General features: G+C 36.8%; 1 protein-coding gene across 11 annotated transcripts in view; it reads right to left on the reverse strand.

The window, feature by feature from the left end:
* Positions 1 to 1,658: 1,658 nt before the first annotated feature.
* LOC311072313 (inverted formin-2) overlaps positions 1,659 to 21,416 on the reverse strand; it is a 32,562-nt gene continuing 12,804 nt past the window's right edge. The window contains exons 3-23 of one of the 11 annotated variants that reach the window (XR_014603992.1): positions 20,929 to 21,044; positions 19,563 to 19,722; positions 18,222 to 18,255; positions 17,975 to 18,116; positions 17,734 to 17,866; positions 15,733 to 16,386; positions 15,253 to 15,398; positions 14,184 to 14,245; positions 13,990 to 14,092; positions 12,932 to 13,017; positions 12,500 to 12,600; positions 11,857 to 11,927; positions 10,972 to 11,079; positions 9,712 to 9,782; positions 9,483 to 9,603; positions 8,466 to 8,630; positions 8,288 to 8,390; positions 7,170 to 7,260; positions 4,855 to 5,484; positions 3,545 to 3,598; positions 1,659 to 2,218 (exon numbers count right to left, since the gene is read on the reverse strand). Coding sequence is in view for 9 of the 11 variants with exons in the window: in XM_084097267.1 (XP_083953393.1) it covers positions 3,546 to 3,598; positions 4,855 to 5,487; positions 7,114 to 7,260; positions 8,288 to 8,390; positions 8,466 to 8,630; positions 9,483 to 9,603; positions 9,712 to 9,782; positions 10,972 to 11,079; positions 11,857 to 11,927; positions 12,500 to 12,600; positions 12,932 to 13,017; positions 13,990 to 14,092; positions 14,184 to 14,245; positions 15,253 to 15,398; positions 15,733 to 16,386; positions 17,734 to 17,866; positions 17,975 to 18,116; positions 18,222 to 18,255; positions 19,563 to 19,722; positions 20,929 to 21,044 (3,209 nt within the window). In the remaining 2 variants the exon portion in view is untranslated. Of the gene's footprint in view, positions 2,219 to 3,544; positions 3,599 to 4,854; positions 5,488 to 7,113; positions 7,261 to 8,287; positions 8,391 to 8,465; positions 8,631 to 9,482; positions 9,604 to 9,711; positions 9,783 to 10,971; positions 11,080 to 11,856; positions 11,928 to 12,499; positions 12,601 to 12,931; positions 13,018 to 13,989; positions 14,093 to 14,183; positions 14,246 to 15,252; positions 15,399 to 15,732; positions 16,387 to 17,733; positions 17,867 to 17,974; positions 18,117 to 18,221; positions 18,256 to 19,562; positions 19,723 to 20,849; positions 21,045 to 21,416 lie in introns of those variants that run through there. The other 10 variants (XM_084097270.1, XM_084097269.1, XM_084097268.1 and 7 more) reach the window with 10 other exon arrangements.

The raw sequence follows: 21,416 nt of genomic DNA on the forward strand, positions 1-21,416 counted from the left end.
GTTTGAGTGTCAGGTTTCAGAAATTGTGTGACAAGTTAGGATTTTGTGTGTAAGCAGTTGAAAAACACTAATCAAAATGGGGTCAGGAATAATAAAAATACGTCTTTCATACTCCAGTGCTGGATGGAATATTCTGATCAACAAATCTGTTTTTTTTTTTTTTTTACAGTAAACGCTCTTTTCATGTAGTCGTGATGATATATTGTGTCATGTTTATCAAAATAAAACTTAAAAAAAAAAGTAGACCCCAGATCACTGATAGTATAGACTTGTTGAACTTTATTCTTGTACAGACAGACGCTGTATTAAGCAGTACATAAAGCATTTAATGAAAATGTCTCTGAAAAGTCTGTGTATTTGACAAATATTGCATTTATTTCACTTCAGCTGTGGTAAAGCATGCAAACACTACGGAAAGCAGAAACTGTCCCATGTCCAAACATAGACTGTAAAAAAATAACACGAACACACCTCAAGTCTTAAAAAAATACAGAACTGGTAGTCGATTCCTGTCCTGGAGTCGATTCCGACACTAGGGCTATTGAGAGTCGAGGAATCGAATCTTTTGGAGTCGACTCCCCAACATCACTGCGCGGGTTGAAGAGGCAGAGCTCGATGCTTCAGATCCGGGCGGGACGAAACGGCTTGGAACTTGTTAGGTAGTAATAATACTTCTCACATTCACTGCTGATGTTCAATTCAACATCTAGAAAAGTTTTCCTGCGTCATAACTCGGTGTAAACTGTCCAGAGCGCTGCAGAGAGTCGGCTCCCGTCATGTGACACATGTTACGTTTCTCACCGCTGGTTAGAATAAACCAATCGCATTCGAGGATAATTACTGGACAGAGATCAGATGCTGCGTCCCAATTCTCATACTATCCGTCCTAAATAGTATTGGAAATTATAATCAATGTCCCAAACCATGGTTGTCGAAATGAGTACCAAAGATGGTCTACTTTTTCCGGTTAGAATACGAAGTGCTCCTAACGGTTAGAAGAGATTCGATTAGAACTACAAACACGAATAAAATAAGATCTCTAATAAGATATTTAAAAACAACCCTAAGTGGATTCGGGTTTCTGATCCAGAGCCCATCTGAAGACAGCGCATGCGCAGTCGACGTGCTTTTATTGCGTTACGAAGCCACTACAATGAACTATTGATGGGTTTCTTTTAAGTTTAGCTTGAGCATGTGATAGGACATCAGCTGATAATGCTGGTTTCATGCAAGTAACCACATCATGTGCTTACAGATATCACTGAAATTGATATTTACATGATGAAAATCTGTGTTTTGGTGTGCTTCATCATGAGACAGTGACGATCACGTGTTTGGTGAGTGGGCGGGGAAGTAGGCGGAGCTTCACTGCGATATGAGTTTCTGGGATACGATAATAAAACTTTTGTAAACTAATGTAAATTCTATCTGTAGTAATTCTGTAAATAGAAAGAGAAGAGTTGAGAGAGCGCCATCTGACTTTCAATTGTTTTGTGTGTTCTTAACTGCCGAGTTTCGATTGGCTGACATGTCTTTGGGGGCTGGGCTTGGAAGGCTGTGATCAAGGGCGAAATAACAGCTTTAATTTAAATCTGAATGCATTTCAAATGGCAACAAATGTGAGCTTGAGTGTCAAATCAATGAACAAACCTCAAACACCGATTTTACATTTTTATTTATAATTTAGATATTTTCTCCTTATACATGAAAATACATCCTGACATCAATATGAAAGTCACACTCAAAAGATACTAAATAGTCCAGCTCAACCACTGCAAGCGTAAAATATAATCTTATCACTTCTGCGGAGATATATTAGCCTATTACAGAAATATTTTAGAATTGATATAAGAATGAACTAATACTTTATGCCAAACATATTCATTACATATAAAGGTTACATTCAGAGCAATATTTAGTGAATAGCAATTTATCTTAAAGGTTTCAGAAACACTGGGTTCATTTTTTTTCTCTCTCCTCAAATGATCTGGTGTGTAAACAACGTTTTTTGGAAGTATCATAAATGCATCTTACAGTGAGCAAATATTTAAAATAGTTTGGTCAAATCTAAAGATTTAGCATTTAAAAACACTTCAGGCCTTTAAAGTACGCCATACGTATGATCCCGGAGCCAGCCGATCCGACGGGAGAACGGGATCACGGCGGGAACACGCTCAACTCTTCCTTCTCCCTCTTGTTCTCCTTTTCCTGGAGTTTCCTGAAATGTGTGGAGGAAATAAACAAGTTTAAACGTTGAGCGGCAACATTAGGCCAGAAATGCAGAGAAAATCAGCATTAAGTTACAATTTATCAGCAAAAGAAACTTTAATAGCACCAAGGTCTCTTAAGAAAAGGATTGAGTGATTATGGTCCATTTACTGAAGGGGTTAATACAGAAATACAAATGGAAACCAAAAATAAATTAGTTTGTTTTAGTTCCAACTAAAACTCCAAAAACAGTTTTCATATACATGTTACTTACAACGTCTAAACACTCCTATCCAGAAGACAATATTACATCTCTATTTTACACACTATTTGATGCTCTTCTGCACATCTGGACTTATTTCTGAACTATTTGCTCTGCTTATCCTTCCCACTTCACAGATTAAAACCCCAGTTTGGTCTCGATGGAAACCCTAAAACACGTCGGGTTAAAGGTCACAGATAAACTGAGCAGAACGGTCAAAATCTTCACACTCTGTCAATCATTTACTGTTAGTCAAACAATTTCGCTGTGATTTACACTTTCTTAACACTGCTATATTTAACCAATTACATATACACAGATAATTATTAGACGCATCAAATTGATCAAGTGACATTTAGAATCTTTTGTAACATTTCAAATAAATGCTGTTCTTTTAGACTTTCTATTCATCAAAGAATCCTGAAAAACAAAATGTGTGACGGTTTCCACAAAAATACTGTTTTCAACATTGATAATCATAAATGTTTCTTGATCATCAAATCATCATATTAGAGTGATTTCTGAAGGATCATGTGACACTGAAGACTGGAGTAATGATGCTGAAAATTCAGCTTTGATCACAGGAATAAATTACATTTACATTATAATAATATTTCACTATTTTTACTGTATTTTTTATCAAATAAATGCAGCCTTGTTGAGCAGAAGAGACTCTTTCAGGAACACTACATTTTACAGACTCCATATTTATACACACACACACTTTAAAGTGCTGCTGCAGTTCACTGAACGGCCACCGGTGGCACTAAAAACAAGGGTTTCTGGATTCTACACACAGCCCCTTTAAGACAATAGAGATCTTTGTTAACACAAAGGAATGGATTCAGTTATGAGACAAAAACTGATTTATACAAGACAAACAAATGACTCTGTCCAGGACAAACCAGAGAAAGTTTATTTGAGGGGCCAGAGACGAGCCCTGAGAACACAGAGACTGAGGCAGATCCCCACGAGACGGATGTTAATGACAGCTGGAGGACGGGTCAGTACAGAGGTCTGGGGTTAGAGGTCGACTCGGCGGGTTCGAGCAGAAGTCCTGCTCAGGTCTCCTACCTTACTGCAACACACAAGCCTTTTTAGAGCGTCCATTGCCTCTGTTACCCTCAACTTCAGAGAGTCAAAGAGAAAGAGACACGCTGAAGAAATGATTGACATTCACCTCGAGGCTCTACAGCACTAATGCCAGATACACACATCTGACTATATAAAGCAGAACACACACATTCAGCCAGAACGAGCGTTAATGAAACTCGTTTTAGGAATTGTCATTGGTTGTCTTTTTTTAAAATGACAATTCAAAAACATGTCCAGAAAAAGTCAGAGTCCTATCAGCCGAAAATCAAAAGCATTTTTAGAACAATGATTAAGTTTTTCCATTGTGACATTATGCAATGACAATTTAGGTGAGATGATCTTTATTTTATTTTTTTAAATTCCTAAAATTTATTAAAATTTATTTATTTATATTTATTTATATTATTTTTATTTATTTATTTATTTATTTATTTATTTATTTATTTATATATATATATATATATATATATATATATATATATATATATATATATATATATATATATATATATATATATATATATTTTTTTTTTTTTGAATATACATACATATATATATATATATATATATATATATATATATATATATATATATATGTATGTATATTCAAAAAAAAAAAAAAAAATATATATATATATATATATATATATATATATATATATAAATAAATAAATAAATAAATAAATAAAATGTAAAATGTGTAATATAAAATGTATTATGTTAAATAAAAAGACAATTTAAAAAGTGAACAATTTGTTACTAAATTCTACAAATATATATAGTAAATATGAATAAAACAATGTTTTATTAATATTTAAATGCATTTTTGAAATATTTCAATATAATATGCTATTTGTAGTGCTGGGCAACGATTAATCGCATACAAAATAAAAGTTTGTGTTTACATAATATATGTGTGTGTACCGTGTATAATTATTTTTTATATATATATTATATATATATATATATATATATATATATATATATATATATATATATATATATATATATATAAAAATTCTTAAATGTATACATGCATGCATGCTTTTATATACAAAATAATTATACACAGTACACACACCTATATTATGTAAACAAACTTTTATTTTGTAAGCGATTAATTGTTGCCCAGCACTAAATATTATAAATAGTAACTGTACATTTTTTATTCATTAAGTAAATATTTACGGTGTTTGCACACCAAATATTTTAAAAACACATTGGACACTTTGATCTTCAAGCAGCAGTGCTGAAACACACGAGCTTTATTAGACACATAAATAGATTACCTTCATTACTGCTTTTTTTGTTTCTTTGGAAGATATGTTTCTTATTTTCAGGTTTCTGGTGGGCGGGGCCTACAGGAGGAGTGGGCGGGGCTTGTGGTGTCCCGTCTACTACATCATGCGTCTCGACACCGTTTCCCGACGACTCGTTACTCGACTGAAGCGGGTCGCCCACACACGTCTCTTTATTCTCTTCGCATTCGCTGCTTGCTCTCGGGTCAGTACGAGCGTTAGTAGCGTTTAAAGGGTCAGTTGCATTTACTGGTGCAGAATCATCATCATCCATACACCTGATGTTATTGGCATTATGGTTCAGATGTTGTGGATGTGTAAGGCTGGGTGAAGCGTCAGGCTGATGTACTGGGGTTTGATCGTGAGCTGGTGTGTCCTCAGTTCTGGTGCTCTCACACAGGCTCAGTGGTGAATCAGGGACAGTGGAGTTGATTGCAGTGATGGTCTCGGGTGACTGAAGCTCCTTCACGTCTGAAGGAAGGCGCTCTGGTTCACCGTCACCCAGCGGAGAGGCTTCATCTCTGGGTTTGGTGCCGCAGCTTTTGCCCGGATCTTCTGGAGTGGAGTCCAGGGTTTCGACCACAGACGATCCAGCTTCTTCTTCGACAGACCTGACACTTGCTGCTTCGGGAGGAGAAGAGATGGGTTTGTGGACTAGAGCATGGAGACGTCAGCATGAAGCACAGCAGCGTTTTGGGTCGGCTTACAAAAACATACAAAACTTTTCTGCAGAGTATAACATCGTTCACATGCAGCGTACAGCTTGTGTTTGGGTAGTTGACATCAGTGTCCTGCAGTGGGACGTACTCAAAGCGTTCCCCCAGTTTTAAAAATAAATAATTATTGCACATGCAGTTTTATGAATATAAATCGAGCGACTACATGCAATAGTAGAACTTCCACCGATGTGTCTCACTGCAGGACTGTTGATGCACTAGTGAAGGTACAAAGGCAGGGCTGCATGATTTGGGGAAATAAAACACATCTAATCACGATTTTTATAAAAATTGTGATTTAAAATGCTATTTAACAAAAAAAAAACAAAAAAAAACAGGCTTGCGGTGCTTGTTTGTGATTAGCAATATGACTAATAATAATAAATAAATAAAAATACAAAATAAAACTAATATTTGGCTGTAAAAATCAAGTATTTAAGAAAAAAATGTAAGAATGATAATATAATGCTCATTTAACAGTACAAATGTAAAATTCATATACAAATATTTGTGAATTTCTCCATTTTTAAACTTATTTTGACGGGAAAAAGGAAGGGTTTTAAAGGAGCCATATTGCGATTTTTTTTCTATTTTGATTAATCATGCAGCCCTATAAAAAACTGGAAAAAAAAGAAAAGGGAATAACCTAAAAGAAATTACATTAATAATACTTTTTGATTTTGCTTTAAAATGTTTGAGATTATGTATCAATTACTGTAAGATAATAAGAAATGCAAAATATGAAATATTACAATTGTAATATTTCACACACAAAAAACAAGACAACAAAAATTAATAATTCTGAAAAAATAAATAAAAAAATTTAAAAGTACAACTGAATTTCTTTACTTTCAAATGTTACACCAAACTTATTTTGATGGAAAAACCACAGGGTTTTTATGCACTTATTCATATTAACAATTTCGTTCAAAAAAAACTGAGAAAAAAAAAAGGTGAATTCATTTATAAGATTTAAATAATACTTTTCCTTAAACATGCATATGTTGACCTAAACTTAATGTTGAAAAAACAAAAACAAATGTGTCAACTACCCTTCTGCAGTTTACAGCTTGTATTTTACATTCATTTACATGCATGTTTGTTAACAATGAAGCATTTAGTATCACTGGCATGTGATTGACAGCTGTAAACCTCCAATCAGAAGCGAAGAGAAGCAGCAAAGCCGATTGGCCGACTGACGTGAGGAATCGGGCTCGAATCCCAAAAGTCTAAACGTTCTGCTCACGCACCGACTCTATAAGTGACCGGACAAGCAAACACGCTTCTACTTTAAAGGGGTCACATGATGTTGTAATCATGTCAGAAACATGTATTAGTTTCAATTAAAACTCTTTTTGGACTGCGGTGAAAATTACAGTCGGTTTTCATTATTCAATAAACTCAGAAGATCAAGTCTTCCCCTTTAATCCACTCACTACAGACAGCAGCGCACAAGCCAGAAGAGGAACGAACAGATGCGTTTGAGACTTTTGCATTGGAGCCGGTGGAGAGCCTGACGGGCTCGTGTTCTTACCGGACGGTCCCGTATCCCTATGCATTTCACTAGAAGGGGCACTTTCCGTTTCGCACCTGGTCTTTCTCAGATGGAAACCCTTTCGAATATCCGCCAGGAGATGATCGATGATGCAGCCGTCGTCCTGCGGCACAGGCCCTCTCCGGACTGCAGACACAAACACGTTTGTTATGGTTGGGGGAACATATGGAAGCTTGTTTCCACCACAGAACAAAAGCAAAAGAAAAACACGTAAAAAAGGACTTTGCAAAGCCCCGCCCCCTTTAGTTACTGTTGCTATGTCCGACAAGCCACGCCTCTCTCACACACACCATGTTCTCACGCAGTGAACAACACATCGCGGAGCAGAGAGGACACTGACAACACACTGAGACAGGACACACCAGGGTACTTTTGATATGAAACAAAGTCTCAACTTTGGTCAGTTTTTAAAGAAATTTAAACAAACCCAGTTCTGTGGCTCTTTAATGTGTCGTGACAGATCGCTCAGTTAAAGCCGCTCGTGAACCGATCATCTCTTCCTTCTAGTTCATTTATAGCATCAAATAAACATGAATGAACATCAGAAGGAATGTTGTTTTAACCGCGGAAAGACGTCAGTACTCCGTTTCTCAAGTTCAAATCCTCCAACGTTAATCTACTAACTCTCCTGACTGCTTTGCCGGACAAAAATGGCGGATTCGGCGGATTATGATTGGTCAGATCGCCTGTCAATCAAACTCCCTGCGAAGGGTCAAATCAGACATTTTTCCGCAATCCCAACGTTTTTTTCCCCTCTTGGAATTCTGAGTTTACGTTGCAATTCATTTTTTGTTTCCATCACATAGTACATTTTTGTAAAAAAAATTAAAAATAATTTTTATATCTCAAACTTCCGACTTTTTTCTCAGTGGATTTTTTCTCTCTCTCACAACTCTGAGAAAGTCACAAATGACCTTTTTCTATTTTTTATATCATGGTGGAAATATGTATCCACAAAAGCTTATTAATTAGGGGTTGCAAAGACTAGAAGTGAATGTATAACATCTTGAACACCTGTACTCTTCCACCGCTGTGACTGAACACACTGAATCTACAGCGTCACAGCAGAGTAAATGATGTCTGGTCTGAACACCATGACATAATACAAACACAATAAATGGACATGCATTGGTTAATTACATTAACGACTCACTTATCTTCCCATCTTCCCCTTTCTGTCTCTTGGAGTCGTCCTCCGCCAGCTGCTGCTTTCTTTTCTCGGCTTTGGCAGCTTGTTCTTTACGGATCTTGTTTTCCTACAGGAAGGAACAGTTTAATTGGTGCTCAGGTAATTTCATGATGTCTGTGAACAAGCCACTGAAGTCACAGACCTTTAAGGCTTTGAGGAAGAGTTGGCGGAAGGTCTTGAGGGTGCTGAAGAGTTCATCCAGCGAGAGCTGAAGCACATCTTCACAGAGATACTGAGCCAGGTCACCTTTCCTGCTGTCGATGTTGGTAAAGCGCTCCTCCAGAGCTTTACACGCCGCCAGGTTCCTCTACAGAGACATCAGGAAAGCGCATGACAGACGCTGCACATTCATATAGTTAGAAACAATAGCAAGTTATATTAAAACAGAAAGCAATATACAGTATTCACAATTTCATATTTTAATTTATTAAAGTCCCCCTGTGGTGAAAATCCAGCTTTTAATGTTGTTTATGTGTCTATGTGGTGTTTTTAATATGCTTTAAGACAAACCATGTGTAAATTCATAAGTCGACAGCATTGCTGAGTATTTCCTCCTTAAAACTGCAGTGAACCAAAGACAGTCTCAAAAACACGCTTTGAAATCGCTGGTGTTTCTGACGTCACAAACATGTAGCCAATCCCATCACTTGTGGGCTGGGCTTTTCTCCTTCAGGTTCTATGAATATGCAAATAAGCCCCGCCTCCACTCACTCACTCAGCTCAGAGATCCACTGGTTGACGATCACACGTTGATCTGATTGGTTACAAGGTAGTTTGTGACGTCAGAAACACCAGCGATTTCAAAGCGTGTTTTTGAGACTGTCTTTGGTTCACTGCAGTTTTAAGGAGGAAATACTCAGCAATGGAGTCGACTTATGAATTTACACATGGTTTGTCTTAAAGCGTATTAAAAACACCACATAGACAAACTACATTAAAAGCTCGATTTTCACCACAGGGGGACTTTAAATATGTAATTTTGATTACCAAAGATGAGTTTTAAGGGATCAAATTAACTGCAGTGGGACTATTTTATATATACTATTTTATTATATATATATATATATATATATATATATATATATATATATATATATATATATATATATATATATATATATATATATATATATTAAATTAAATTAGTAAGTGTTTCTACCTCAATAACCCCTAAAAACTGCTCCTTGACGTCCTCAACTGATGAAGACACCTTTTTTCCTGCATCTTTTAGTCTTTTTAGAAGATTATTTGTTTCTGCCTGAATCGACTCCAGATTTACGCTGAAAGAACACACACACACACAAAGCAGCAGTTGAGACTGAAATGACGGCGCTGATCTCGTGACACACACACACACCCACACACTCGGAGAACAACGGTTGTGTTACCCGGCCGCTTTCTCACAGGCCTCGATGTCTTCTGGAAGGTTCAGCAGCTCTGGGTGGTTTAACTCGGCTTCCTGGAAATCACAAGACGCAGAGATTCACAACAAAGCCCAGTGTGAGCGGAGAAGCAGTAAAGGATGCCATTTAACAGGAATAACTCCCCTCAAAATAAGGATCATTTACTTTGCTCTCATGTCATTCCGACCTCAAAAGAGTTCATACTGCCAAGCTCAAACGAGGACACACACAAGGATCAAATTACACGGAATAAAAGATCTTGAGTCATAGGAACGGTTTATGGTGATTGACAGTACAAGCATCCGGTCTCTTTCTACAGACATACAGGCTTTGAACAGAAACTCAAACATTATTTTTGGGTGAACCTACACTAAAAATCACCAATATAAACCAATACCAAATTGAACATTATTACTGTGCTTGTGTCAATCAGTGTTATTTATATTACAGCTGTCAAGCCATTTTTTATTTTATCTAATTACAAGATGTGCCATCAAACTTGGCTGAGAAATTACACCCCAAAAAAATCATTTAAAGTCAGTGTTAAACGAGAAAAGAAAAAAAAAATAGACATTACAAAAAGTAGTTTTAGAAAAATGTTTTATTTGATTTATTAAATTAAAATTAAATTATTATTATTAATTATTAAAATGAACTTTTAGGCTTCAACAGCCATGAGAGTCTATGATGACAATTTTAATTTAAAACTATACCTTTAATGGTTTTTTTATTTTATGAAATTATACTCTAAATTTTAAACTAAAACTGCCAGTAAGTGACAGTAAATATTTAAATGAGCAAGTCACTGAATCATTCATTCGTTCAAACGGCTGATTTGCTTAGGAATTAAGTAAATGGCTCTTTATGAACGAGTCATTGATTCACATGACTGATTCGCTCAAAACGAGGATTCATTCAGAAGCGAAACATCGCTGTGCGCTGCTCTGACTTTATAGGTAATATTTTTCAAGACAAAATTAAGCAAAAACAGACATTGTGTCTAAAATAACACCATATTAAATTTATTGAACTGCTGTGTAAAATAAACATCACATTTGCACGAAAACAGCACTCGTGTGATACTCCGTAACTATAGGCTCTATCATATGATACAAATACCAGACTAATTTTTGCCCTGATATCTTGAATTTTAAGGTCATTCTAACTGTATTCTATAGGCTTCAACTAATTTATTAAATGAACGCGTTAAATGGACAGACCTAATTTGTCTTATATCTGCTGTACCTCCAGGATGTGATGCAAGAGGGTGATGCGACTCTTGTTTGCTTTGGTTTCAGTGAGTTTCAACAGGGAACTAATCTTGAATCCCTCAGCGTTTCCTGTGTGACTTCCCTGGCAAAAAGGAAAAAAATAATAATTCACAAAAATGAGGAACTAAGACACTAAATACAGAAAACAGGGAGTATCCAAGGTGATATGGGCATTACAGCCACAGACTCTGCTGCCCAGAGACACACAACATACGTTTACATTTCAAAGGCTACAGATGCAGGCAATCACTGATGCATGACCTTCAGATTTAATGTACACATTTAATATTAATATAAACTGGGCAATAATAAATTCTATGAACATAAAACTCTTTAAAGTGCCCCATTATGCTATTTTTAAGACTTTTCTCTCAGTGTCTGAAACTCTTCGATCAGGGGTTCAGTCTCTAAGCTCCGCCTCTCAGAGCTGCTCTGCTCTGATTGGTCAGAAACCAAACGCTCATTATCATATCTGAATCTCAGCTCTTGACACACAGTGATACGAACAGTAACGATGGCGTGGGTTTTACCGTGTCAGTCTCAGAAAACAGCGTCTTCGACATGAACACGAACCAAACTCTTCCAGTCTCAGATACACTACAGTGTTCGAGGGCGGGGCTAAGAGACACTGTTCAGCCAATCGGGTGGCATTATGCAAATTAGTTACAAACCTATGCAGGTTCAACAGGAAGTGAGACTGGAATTACTGACGACTCGTTTCAGGCAGTTCAGAATCGATTCTTTTACGAGACAATAACTCAATATGCAGAGCTTTTACATTCACAAACAGCGCCATTACACTACATGAAAAGATATTCGAAAAAGCACAAGAAGGGCACTTTAATGGCATTTTTCTTACATAGTTGAGGAAGTTTCCAACATCAAGGATGAGCTTGCAGAAACTAGGCAGCAGTGAACTTTTCCTGAGACCTGCGGGACGACACACTTCACATTTTAACCCTGTGTGCAATTAGAAATACTGTAAACATTAAACAATAATGTGACAAACTTATTAAATGCTTTTGATGATTGCAACATTTAGTATGAACATCTCATGTGTAAATATGATGCATGACGATCTCACTGAATGTTTCGGATCTCGAGATGTTAATAAACTGCACCTTGACTGTTGTATTAGACATTTAAAACATTATGAATGTTTGTCAAGTCACCACATTTATTTCTAAAGCGCTTTATACAATACAGATTGTGTCAAAGCAGCTTCACATTAATAAACGGGAAGATAACTGTTAATGTTGCAGATTTCATCAATTATGAAACGAGTTCAATTCCGCTGTAAAGCAGCTTTACACAAGCCAACACTCATTCAGATCAATTCAGTTTCTGCTCTCATCTGATCAAAAGATGCAATCAAATCAATAATATTACTGAATATTAATAGTCTTTTTGAGCCTTAATTTAGTTAACGGTCTGCTGCATGTTCTGCTCCTAAATATCGTCAGCAGAGGACGACACACACACACACACACACACACACTCACTTTCACAGGCTGCCTCCACCAGCTCGACCTTCGGCTTCAGGGTTTCGAGCACCGACAGCGTCTCCTCACACAGTAACATGCATTCAATCCTCAGCTGGTAACTGTGACGGTTACATAAAGACAAACTCAAGTCTCAACTAGAAACTAAAGTTAGTCAGAAAAAACTTTTAAATTTGCTTGACAAAGCCTTGACTGAAAGTTTGAAAACTGTATAAGCTTCCTAGCATGTTTTACACAATTTCAACACAGTTAGAAAAGAACTTCAGTTTGACGAGGTTGTGGCTTTAAAGCTCTGGGCCGGAGATACTGTTTAAATTCAGTCACAGAAGAAAAAGAAACCCTGTCTAAGCTTATTAATCAAGCCAACATAATAACAACAACTGCCGCATGCATAAGGCATGTGTGAAAAGTGTGATTTTCATGCATCTTTACCAGGGTACAGCCAGCAATAAGAGGTAAAAGTGGTCCACATTGGCCAGTTTGTCTGGATCTCCTTGAAAGGATTTTAAGTTGTCAATCTGGAGAAGTAGAAGAAATAAAGTTAAAAATGCAAAACACTGAACTAACCATGACCAGAGTGGACTGCATATGTAAATTATGCAAATGAAGCACAGGAGGACAGTTCAGGGGGTTGTACTGTAAAATGATCATTAGATATATTAAAGTGCCCCTATTATGGTTATGATATTACCTTCATGTAGTGTGGAAAAAAAGCTGTTTGTGAATGTAAATGGTCAAAGATAAATGGAGTTTTTGTCTCCTAATAATAAGCAGCGTCTCTTAGCTCCGCCCTCAAACACAAGTTTATCTGAGACTGGAAGAGTTTGGTTCGTGTTGTTCATGTCGAGAAGACGCTGTTTTCTGCTGACAAAGCAAGTCCAAAAATGGTAAAACCCACGCCACCGTTACTGTACAAATCACTGTATATCAAGAGCTGAGATTCAGATGATAATGAGCGCTTGGTTTCTGACCAATCACAGCAGAGCAGCTCTGAGAGAGGCGGAGCTTAGAGAGACTGAATCTTCGATCGAAGCGTTTCAGACACCGAGAGAAAAGAGCTGATGCTGCAGTGGAGATTATGAAAATTAAAGTGTTTTTGATCTTGGATATCCATTATGTTAAGACAGTGTCTTAAGAACTAGTATGACCAACTAGCAGTTCGTTTGGGGTAATAAGTCTTACTGTTCGGTATCAGTGTACGCATTTATGTAACTAACTTTAAAAAGTTATGAACAGTCTTGAAGAAAATAATTGGATGACTAACTTGTAAGACTAGTCTTAGTCTTAGCGGTTTATGCAACTCGCACTATTGTAGGAGACTTAAAACAAAACTAGGAGTCTTAAAGCATAATACAGGCACTTTAAACATTTCCAGTGGACAAAAAGACAGAAAACAAAGACAGTGAGCCTTGTTTTCATTCGCATCAAGGTCTATGAATGTGAAATACTTGTGAATTGTCATTTCGATTGTGCATTTTATTGGGAAGTACCTCGTGTTTCTCCGGAAGCAGTTTCATGAGTTGTTTCAAAGACTCAACGTCAAATTTGGAACAATCTCCTTTCTGCAGCATCGCCACAAACTCTTCATAAGAGCTGTTTGGGAGGAAATCAAATATCTTAAATGTCTGGCCACAATAATCTTAGAAACACACACCAATGATGAGTCAGAAACGTCCGATCTTACCACTTAAACTGCTTCAGGAATATATTCAGGTTCAGATTCTTCTTGGCATCAATAAAGGAAATCTGAGAAAGAGGAGAAAAAAAAGAAAAAGAAAAAAAAATCAATGAATGTTTTTCATGACATTAAAATTGACCCCTTTTGTTTAGTTCATGTTTCTCCTCTGATTGTGAACGTTTCATCCGTGATGATTCAGTCTAAAACAGGGATTCGCAAACTTGTTCATCAGCCGAAACCATTTGAGCTGTTTTTTTATTTTGGTTTTACATTTGTAAGGTTTTATTATTAGCTTTTAATCAACTCATGAACTGGAGCAAGGCTGCATTTATTTGATCGAAAATACAGTAAAAACTGTAAAATATTATTCCAATGTAAATCAGCTGTTTTCTATGTGAATATGTAGTAATTTATTCCTGTGATCAAAGCTGAATTTTCAGCATCATTACTCCAGTCTCACAAACGTGATACACTAACATTCAAAAATTTAGGGAAAGAAAGAAAGTTAGAAATGTAATACTCTTCTTTATCAAGGACACATTAAATCGATCAAAAGTGACAGTAAAGACATTTATAAATGTTACAAAAGATTCCATTTCAAATAAATGCTGTTCTTTTGATCTTTCTATTTATCAAACAATCCTGAAAAATCAAATGTATCAGTTGAGTTTTCACAAAAATGTGAAACATTGATAATCGTAAATGTTTCTTGATCATCAAATCATCACATTAGAAGGATTTCTGAAGGATCATGTGACACTGAAGACTGGAGTAATGATGCTGAAAATTCAGCTTTGATCACAGGAATAAATTACACTTTACTATATATTCACATAGAAAACATGATTTACATTGGAATAATATTTTTGATCAAATAAACACAGCCCTGGTGAGCAGAAGAGACTCTCAAAAACATTTAAACAATTTGACCTCCAGTGAATGCATTTGGCAGGTGTTTTTATCCAATGTGACTTGAAATATTTCCCTCAGTTCATGCATTCCCTGAAATGAACTCGTGACTGCGCTCTACTATTGGGGCTTCTGCTGCGAGATGTATTTGTATTAAACTTCAAACCTCTTTGGGTTCTTTCTTGACAGGGCCGTCCGGGCTCTTGTCTTTGGGTTCAGCCACTGGCAGACAGAAGAGCTGCTCAATGCTGCTGTAGTTCGGCTCCAGGGGCGAGTCATTCGGGACGGACGCCCAGATTGAAGGACCGTCTACTTGGAAGAACGAAAAACAAACACGCTCTCAGACATGTGCAAACTAGCTTGGGATGTCCCACGTACAGATATATTCAGAGTTTGATAAAAATAATTATACACAGAACACAAATGCATTATAAACACACATTTCTGCTAATTTCTTCTGTGTTGACTATGGCCACATCAAACTTTACAGGTCTATTCTTGTCTAAATATGCTGTTATTGGCCAATAAAAGCTGCAAACTGGATCTTTAAACTTTATACTGATAATCAAAAGTCTGGCTAGCTCATGCATTCCAGTCAAACCCAGACCTGTTGGGTTTTCTCCCAGACATGCTGGCGGAGTCTCACCAGTAAGTGCTCTGGAGTTGAGTTTCTGCCAGTTGAGTTTCTTCATCCTGAGGGAGGGGTGAGGGCCGCTCTTCACCGGTGCGCTGTAGTATTGACCAATCGGGTTAAACGTCTTCGCCACAATCACATCGCTCATACCAGGAGGAGGTGGAGGCGGCGGTGCTCCCATTCCTGGGAGAGGAGGAGGCGGTGGTGGACCTGCAGAACCCATTCCTGGGAGAGGAGGCGGTGGAGGCGGCACACCCATGCCAGGTAAAGGTGGAGGAGGAGGTGGACCTGCAGAACCCATGCCAGGAAGAGGAGGCGGTGGAGGTGGAAGCATCCGTGATCCTGGTAAAGGAGGAGGTGGTGGTGGAGTTGGAAGCATCCCGAGTCCTGGTAAAGGTGGAGGAGGAGGAGGTCCAGCTCCTGTTTTGAGAGGCACTGCTGAGAGTGGAGGAGGTGATGGTGGAGGAGTAGATAAGGTCTTTGTGGGGGTGCACTGTGGTTCTTGGTTGTTGGTTGAAGTGCAAGAACATTCCGGTTTCTCGTTCTTCGCCTCAGTCTGAACGGCTTGATTCTTTCTCTTGTAACCGTTAACCTCAGAAGAACCTTTGGGCGCTTCCTTCGCGAAGACGAGACGCTGCAGAATCTTCTCACACGAATCCATCTCAGCTGAACGGAGAGAACAAGAAAACCCCATCAGCACATCACTGGCCAGTATCAAATCTCCAGACAAAACACAACAAAGACTTACAATGAATAAATAATGAATACATAAATGAGGAAATTAAGTAAACAAGCAAGTAAATAAATAATCAACTAAATGTATATGTAAATATATAGTATCAAAAATATATAATGCAAGTATAGATATAATTAGATATTCAAATAAGTAAATCTATATGTAAAATAAGCACATGAACAAGTAAATAACCAAGCAAGTAAATTAATATGTAAACAAGTAAATATACAAATAAATATAAGTAAATAAGCAAATAAACAAGTATATGTAAATAAGCAAGTAAAAAAATGTGCAAGTTAATATGTAAATAAGTAAATAAATGATCAAGTAAATGTAAAAGTATTTAAATGTGTAAATAAAGTTAATAAGTCAATTAATATGTAGATAAGTAAATCTACAAGTAAATAAATATGCAATTGAACAAATAAATAAACAAGCAAGTAAATGAATATGTAAACAAGTAAATATACAAATAAATATAAGTAAATAAGCAAATAAACAAGTATAATATGTAAATAAGCAAGCAAATAAATGTGCAAGTTAATATGCAAATAAGTAAATAAATGATCAAGTAAATGTAAATAAACATAAGTATTTAAATGTGTAAATAAATAAAGTTAATAAGTCAATTAATATGTAGATAAGTAAATCTATAAGTAAATATGCAATTGAACAAGTAAATAAACAAGTTAAAACAATTAGCAAGTAAATATACAAGTAATAAAAATAAACAAATAAATAAAATAAGCAAATAACTAAGAGTTTATATGTAAATAGGCAAGTAAATTATGTAAATAAGTAAATCTATAAGAAAATAAGTTAATTATATTAAACGTAAATGAGCATGTAAATAAATATATAATTAAAAATAAATAAAATAAGTAAATAAGCAAGTAAATGTATATGTAAATAAGCAAGCAAGTTCCCCTTAGTATGAAAAGCTGTGATAACGACAGCCCATGACATTATTTGTACAGCTGAGATAAATGACCTTTCTGATCAAACCTAGACACATGCCTCATATAAAACTGTGTGCACAATTCACAGGCCAAACTCAAAGAGTGCCAATTGGTCCAGTCATTTTATGAAAAAAGGTTGAACAAATTGCAACAGAAACAAACTCAACTGATTTTGTATCCTCAATATGTCCTGAGTTCAGTTGAGTTTGCTTCTGTTGCAATTGGTTCAAGGTTGACCCCCATTTTGGCTTCAAATGACTGGACTAAATCAACAGGTCAGAGTTTCCTAACGGGATCATCACGTCACGGGACACTCACAGCTCTGAGCGATCAGTGTGGCTCGGTTCACCAGCGACTCCAGCGCCTGCCAGATATCCACTCGCTCGGGACCCAGAAGCAGCAGCGCTTGTATTATAGACAACAGCTGAAGCGATGACGGGAAACTGCTCACCTGCACACACACACACACACACACACACACACACACACACACATGTTACTGATCCAGGTGTGGCTTCCAGAGAAACCAGTGCGAATCACCATAAAACACAGTGCTCACCTTATTAAAGAGAGATGTGAAGACTTCTTGATGGTTGCTCATGTCGATTCCTCCATAAAGCCTCAGGAGCTCGTCCTCATCCTCAGCCATGGCCTCTTCAAACGCCTCGCACTGGATGATCAAGTCTTCATCGTCCTCTTCTCTAAAACACACACACACCATGCACTGTGCTATTACAATTCCACATGAGTTTTATTTCATGTTTAATTTCCTGGTGCACATTTAAATGAATTAAAATGAAACTCACTTGAGCTTTGTCAGAAGGTGAAGCAGTTGTAATCCTGGTGAACGAAAATAAATGTAGTATCCATAAATAATGCTCACAAACATCTAAAGCTGTGTGTTGGAAAGCTCAGGCCTGAGTTGTGTTAAAACACACACAAAAGGAGGCGGAGCTAGTGTAATATACAGGTGAACACAATTAAGGCTTGATCACTTCTGTTTGCTACTGCATACTATTTTTGCAGTATGCAATATGTATATCGTGCACAATAGGTAATATAATAAATGTAGCATACTACTATCCGAATGCATGGATATTGCATGCTGTTTCACATGCTATTTTTAAATAAATAACAGGCAGCATTCAGTGTACACTGTGTGTGCAGTAAGTAGTATGCTAGTATTCTATAATATTATGGTTATAGGGCTGTGTTCTAAAAAGCATCCTTCTATACTACTCATACTATTTTTGCAGTATGCATTATGTATACAGTGCACAATAACTTGCACACCCAAAATGTGCAATATAATAAATGTAGCATACTACTGTCTGAATGCATGCAAACTGTTTCAAATGCTATTTTTAAGACATTTAGGCAGCATTCAGTGTACACTGTGCAGTTAGTATGCTAGCATTCTATAATATTAGGGTTATAGGGTGGGTTCTAAATAGCATTCTTCTATACTAATCACATAGTTTTGCAGTATGCAATATCGTGCACAATAGGTTGCACACCCAAAATGTGCAATATAATAAATGTAGCATATTACTGGCTGAATGCATGCATGCTGTTTCACATGCTATTTTTAAGACATTAAGGCAGCATTCAGTACAATGCAATAAGTAGTATGCTATAATATTAGGGTTATTGGGCTGTGTTATAAATAGCAATATTCTATACTACTTGTGTTATATTTGCAGTATGCAATAAATAGGTTGCACACCAACACCTATTCAGTTGATTGAAATGCTCAATATACAGTAAGCAACAACAATTTTAACACACTTTACATGTTAAGCGATCCGACTGCAATTTAGATAAGAAAAAATATTTTATTTAACTCTAGATTAACATTAAATGAAATGTGACAATGTAGCATACTACTGTCTGAATGCATGCATGCACATTACATGCAGATCCACAAGCTATTTTTTAATAAATATTCAGTACACTGTGCAGTAAGTAGTATGCTAGTATTCTGTAATGTTAGGGTTACAGGGCTGTGTCTAAATAGCATTCTCCTATACTACTCATACTTGTTCTGCAGAATGCAGTTATTAAAAGCCTCACAGTCTGTTTTAAACATTTGTAGGGAACTGTAGAGAGTTTATACTGAATAGTCTGTAGTATTTAGTGTAATGTACCGATAAACTCCTTGCGCATCTTGTCTCTTTGCCGCAGGTCATCGGTGCTGAAGATCAGGGCGTTTATGACGCTCAGAAGGGTCACCATGTAGGGCACGTTATCAGTGGCTCGTAGTTCGTTCATAATCACACTGAATCGATACTGCTGCATCTTCACAGACTGTCAGAAAAACACAATGCTGTCTCACATCACCGCTAATGACATGCATACTTTACTTTTTAGACATCTTAACTTTAAACCTCTGCTAAAGCTAACATCAGATGAGCAGGTCTCCTGGTGTTGAGATCAGTCCAGGCCTCTGAAGAGCGGATAATCCCGCAGCTCAAGGACAATAATAATAAATGATGCAACACGGTGCAAAGACATATGTGCTTTCTGAGAATATTTTTGTCTTGTTTTCCAGCACAAATATCCAAACATTCTTAAATTAAGATACATTTAGTTGAGAAGCAAAATGACAAGATAAATGTTCAAAATATAGTGAGTTTGTGCTTAAAACAAGAAAAAAAGTCCTCCAATGCGGTCAAGAAAAAACTAAATTACTTTTTTTCTGAACCCATTTGCAGATATTTGTTATGGTTTTAAGTTTAAACTCATTTCATTTTAATATTTTTTTCCAAAAACAAGACTAATATCTCGTCATTTTGCTTCTCAAGTGAAAAAACCCAAAATAACAGTTTTCTGAGAATACAGAGAATTTTCTTAGTAGTATTTTTGTCTTGTTTTCCAGCACAAATATCTAAACATTCTTAAATCAAGATACATTATTACTGGAGAAGCAAATTTACTTAATGAAAAAATAGTATAAAAATGATTTATTTACCATCTTAAGAGTTCATGAATCTGCCAATGGGGTCAGAAAAATCAACAAGATTATGTTTCTGAGCCTGAAACGCTGGCGTCTTGTTTTATACATGAAGACTTCAGAAAACAACACTTAAAAAATGACTTTTTTGCTAATTCTGAAGTGTATTTAAAGTTACATTGTACTGTTCCCCACACACTGATATATTAAGTAATGAAATCTCATCACAGAAGACACTTTTGAGCTGTATGTCATCGCTCTCAGACGACCCGAGACGCATGTCAACACCAGACACAACAAAAGACTCTTTCTGACCTGAGGGCCAGTTGCATAAACATAGCCACTATGTTAAGTACTAGCATGACCAACTAACGGTTAGTCAACGGACGACCAGTCTAACTTTTCAGTATCAAATTAAACCAAACTACGTTTATATGTAACTGACTTAAAACTGAATGAATGAAAAAATGTGATGACTAACGTTTAAGGCAGTTTCTGCATCCGGCCCCTGATATCAAGCCTCAGTCTCACAGAAGATCATAATCCAGAGATGAACTTGCCTTGTAATGGTCCAGAGCGTCTAAAGCGAGCCGGTGTCCCTCGGGGGAGAACATGCTGAGGGCCGCCAGCAGCTCGAACACCTGCTTCTTCACCATGGTGTTGGACGTGTCTAAAGCTGCAGGGAAGGGGAAAGGAGACACTGAGTTTCTAGCTTCCTCCACCATCATTTTCTCCACGTTTGGGAAGTGTTAGCTGCTTATTTTTGGGGGATGTAACGTGAACTTTGCACTTCTGATGGATAAAAAAACAGCTGAAGCATGTGATGGGTGTGAACGTTGAGCAACGCAGATACTGGTGTGTTGGAATGCATGTTTTCTGAATTGATCCTGACTGCTGGAGAGTTTTAAAGGGTTAGTTCACCCAAAAATGAAAACTGTCAGTAATTACTCGCCCTCATGTTGTTCAAACCTTTCGTTCATCTTCAACACAAAGATATTTTTGAGTAAATCTGAGAGCTGTCTCACTCCTCCATAGGCTTCTAGGTAAT

Source organism: Abramis brama (genome assembly GCF_963993115.1).
Source record: "Abramis brama genome assembly, chromosome: 21".
In the NCBI taxonomy this organism is placed as follows: domain Eukaryota; kingdom Metazoa; phylum Chordata; class Actinopteri; order Cypriniformes; family Leuciscidae; genus Abramis; species Abramis brama.